Source organism: Cystoisospora suis (genome assembly GCF_002600585.1).
Source record: "Cystoisospora suis strain Wien I chromosome Unknown contig_553, whole genome shotgun sequence".
Classification (NCBI taxonomy): Eukaryota; Apicomplexa; class Conoidasida; order Eucoccidiorida; family Sarcocystidae; genus Cystoisospora; species Cystoisospora suis.
Genome location: NW_027153354.1, coordinates 1 through 4,298, shown reverse-complemented (window position 1 = coordinate 4,298; position 4,298 = coordinate 1). Strand labels below are relative to the sequence as shown.

Below are 4,298 nucleotides of genomic sequence, written 5' to 3'. Positions count from 1 at the left end.
GAAGTGGCAGATCGTGAGAAACACCGAACCTTTCATATGAGACAGCTAGATACACAAGAGAATGAGAAGATGACGTGGGTAGAACGACCTAGGGTGGGGCGTGGTACTATCCCTGCTGAAGAAGATAGGCTCTGTCCTATGCAAGCCCTATCCTACCGATACAGGACTTCATCTCTCTCTAGATCGACAAGTCACTACTATATATGATAGCCACTTATTATATCCCTCCTGGACTTTGCACATATCTACATCCACCTCTTACCCAAACATCCTTTCTCATTTCCTCCACTTTACCTCATGCACCCTCCTGGTATTTATCTATGTATATGTGCTATAACAACGACGTTCAACAAGCGACCTTCTCCTCCCCTTCACACAAAGAACTCATAGACAATCTCTCTTTTCTTCTTCGTCTTCTTAGACCTTTGTTGGACCTTCTTCCTTTTCTCCTGCTGTCACTATCTAGACCCACCCCGCCATCATCATACACACCCCCCAATCCAATGAAGTGCATGCACGAGATAGATAGAAAGTCGATCGATCTTACAAGATCAGGGAAAGCCCACTGGAGAGGGGTTTCTGTCCAGATTTCTTCTTCCTCGTCATTCTCGCGTCTCCACCACTGATGTAGGACCACTGTAGGGTCTTGTTCTCTCTCGATATTTCCGGGTCTTCTTGCGGCTAAGGCCGCTGCCATGCGTTTATACATCTTTCCTTCGCCCCTGACTAGATAGGGTGCTGATAGGGCCCTCTGCAGATCGGCTAAACCTTGGGGTGTGAACATGCGGAATTGCGTACTCGAGCATTTGTAAGTTGACAAAGAGGTCGGAAAGATATGCATCTGTTCCACATCGATGTTGAAAGCAGGGAAGTCTTCATTAAGTCGTACCGGGAAGTAGAAGGTCGACGGAAAGAGGAGGGAGAGTTGAAGCACGTCCGGGGTACGAAGAAACAAATCATCCGGACCTAGCTCTTCCAAGGATAAATTGTGCCCGCCCCAAGATGCACTAGGAGGTGATCCGACACTAGCACGAGATTCTGACTCGGATACAGACAAAGGAGACCCATAACGCAGGGGGAGAAAGGGTGTCCCTGCATTTCTCTCTAGCACTTGAAGAATCGACCGAATAGGCACTCCATACCCTACGCCAAGGATACACCGAATCATACGTCGCTTTCTTAATAAGGGACGGGTGGAAGCACCCTCGAGAGCCACGAGAGTGGCTGTGCGAAAACAACCCTCGGAGGTACACGTCTCTGGTAGGGTCTTCAGACCTTCGGTATCTAGAGCAAGCTCCTGAAATCTCGTTACACGCATTCGCAATACCTCCTAAGAGAAAAGAAAGCAAGAGAGAAGAAAGACATCCAACAATGGAAAGGGTGAACCAAGGAGAGGAAAGGGGGAAGCAAGCCTAGGGGTTTAAAAGGAGACAGATTTCTCTCATTCATTTCTATACCAGTAGAAGTCAACAGATGTAAGCGTGTTGAAATAGCAAGAGTGACTGTGAGAATATTTTTCGTATCCCCCAACCTTACTATGATGACCACGTTCTCGACAGGAGAGCCTCTTTGTCGCTGTATGGAGGTTCTGATTAAGCATATCATCTTATCTTCTTCATCCATCCCCATCTGGCTTGCCCGAAGGGAGATAGAACCCCGTGTCGATTTCCGTGTCTGTACGTGGTAACGAACTCTCCCTCCCTCCCTCCCTTTTGGGTCTCTTCCTTACCTCCTCGACATCCGCAGGAAAGACAAGAAGGTCTGGTTTGACTCGGAGAACATCATGAAGAGATGCGGAAGGACGTAGAGGAACAAGATGAATATCTGACGTCTGTTTTCTTCTTCTCCAAGCAAACCGACTTACAAGTCGCCACGGTTTGAGCCAACTAAAACGCCCTTGGGGAATCCCATGAGACCAACGGGCTATACGTACACGGGGAGCCCCTTCAGGTCGAGGAGATCGTGTTTGCTTTCTCTCTCCAATTCGTCTTGTCACTGTGCTGAAAGCTCTTCTAAGAGAAGAAAGCGTTGACGTCGGTCGCGCTTGCGGATTCTCAAAGAGAACTTGATCCAGCTCACGCTCGAGATGTTCCACCGTTAACTTCTTTGCAAGGCTCTTAGGAAACACAGCGAGAATGCTGGTGTGACCGCAGTAGTCGCGACCGGGGCGACAGGTAAGGCACGGGCATCTGCAAGATCGAAAAAGAACATGAAGAAACATGCTGGGAGATGATGATGAGGGTCATTTTCGTTCTTCTTCTTCTCTTCCGCAAAACAAGAGGGAAGGGGAAGGGTGAGAACAAGGAGACAGCGGAAAGAGAAGACATAGTGTAAGAGAAAAAGAAACCACGAAAAAGAAGAGCGGGAGATAGGAAGGCATTGAAGAAGAAATCACAGATCAACATGACACATGGAAACCCACCAGATTCGAACAGAAGGAGAAAGATCGAGAGCTCAATGAAAAGATTTTCTCTAGAAATGAAGGAATCCCGTTTGATGTCTTCCGACGCTGACAAGAAGGGCACGTAGAAAAAGAGAGGGTAGGGTAGATCTCCCATCAAAGAGAGGAAAAAGGACGGTTTAAGTTCATAACTACTCTACGATAAGATCACACTTGCAACCGCAGTTGGGGGCGTGACAGAGAACCCCCTACAGATACACTTGATCTACTCTTTCTTTCTATTTAGGAAAGATGAGTTGAAAACAATCCGGACTATCTCGTAATTTACCATGCAAGAAAGAAGTATTGGGAGAGAGAAAGAAAAGAGATCAGGTTGACTTTAGATGGAAGGGACTTACTCGTTTAGGAAAGAGAGCCGCAAACTCTCTGAGTCTTTCACATTTGCGAGAGCGTTTCCTGAGACCTCCTGAGAAATGCGTAGAACCGCGGCCAAGACGAGAGACAAGCAAATCAGGTGATGCTGTAAGGGAAGTGAGAAACATCGGCACCACCGGCCAGGCCGCAAGAAAGGAAGAGAACAGAACCCTAGAGGAGCCGAAGAAGAAAGAAGGTAAGAAAAAGGAAGTGACGAGGTTGAAGACGAGGAAGGTCGATGATATTTAGATCCGCCCTGCCGACTATCCTCCATGGCTGTCGAGTGAGTGAAAAGCCAAAGAAGGAGGTTTCTTTTGTTAGGCTTTCTCTCCAAAAACCCCTTCCCCAACCACAAAAGAAAGAGACAGAGAGGGGGAGAACAAATGGTCCCCTCTTCCTTCCCGGTAGTATCCACCCAATTGCTTTGGCAAAACAGCAACGAATGAATAGTCGGAAGAGTCGTGCGAGCGGCGACCTCCACCACCACAGAACGATATGCGCCGCTCCTGCTACTCCAGTTGTGATGACGCTCTTTCTTCTTGTCGGGTTTCTCACCCCAATTTAGAGAAAGACCTGTAGAGGTGAAAGAAAAAGAACGGGTAAGTCAGGCTTCAAGTTAAACAATATCTCCCGGGCAGAACGCGCGTCGATACTTCAATCGGCGATACCCCGGAACTCCATTATCAAAATGAGAGACCCCTGGTAGCCCGGGAATCCACAAGCGAGAAGAATGTCTCATCAAAGGCATGCAAACTGACGAGTCCTCTCACAGGAGTCTACAAAGAAGGACTGAGGAGACATTACCCCATTTGATGAGAGACGCGGCTAGCACGGACGCCATAGAATGGTTGGTTCATGCTGCTCATCGCTCCACTCAGCGGTCCTCGATCCAACAAGGATGGTTCTTGTCCTCTCACGAATACGACACGCAGAAGGTACCAGTAAGTCGAGACTTTTCTCGAATTCATGTCGCGAAAATCACTCAAGAAGTGACAAGAAGCGAGTGAAGCTCTTGATGTGGTCGACAATGCTCTCTGGCTCTTCAAGANNAAGACTCGCCGTCCGTCGCAACCCAGCCGCTCACTCCTTCGATTCCCGTGGCCCCCGCTCCCTCCGGGGCTGCTTGTCGGCTCTGCCACGCAGATCGCATGTATGGTGTCACCGCCCGAGCAAGCGGGCATGCTACTTAATATTTTGCCAGCTTTCTTAGGAACTTTATCTTGTCACTGCAAGCCCGTAGGATACGGAAGGCACCAGCCTCTGTCGTGGCAGATTCGTAGGGGGGCGGAACTTGGCTGAGAGGTTCGTTGGCGGGAAAGTCGGTACTTCGGGTACGGCTAACCGCTGGACGAGATCATGCATTTTGCTGGGCTATCCTTTCTATGGCGATACCAGTGCTGTTTCTTTCACAACTGGTCTACCCAGTGTGACAGCTAGCGCTCTTCTGCCGATCAGTTCGCCTCGCACTGCGCGGTAATTTGGC

General features: G+C 49.0%; 1 protein-coding gene across 1 annotated transcript in view; it reads right to left on the bottom strand.

Annotated features, from left to right (window-relative positions):
- Window positions 1–3,827, bottom strand: part of CSUI_001396 (phosphatidylserine decarboxylase) — a 13,948-nt gene extending 10,121 nt beyond the window's left edge. Inside the window, exons 1-3 of the mRNA XM_068061602.1 lie at window positions 2,800–3,827; window positions 1,730–2,189; window positions 548–1,330 (exon numbers count right to left, since the gene is read on the bottom strand). Coding sequence (XP_067926419.1) covers window positions 548–1,330; window positions 1,730–2,189; window positions 2,800–3,089 — 1,533 coding nt within the window. The 5' untranslated portion in view covers window positions 3,090–3,827. The remainder of the gene's footprint in view (window positions 1–547; window positions 1,331–1,729; window positions 2,190–2,799) is intronic.
- Window positions 3,828–4,298: the final 471 nt, after the last annotated feature.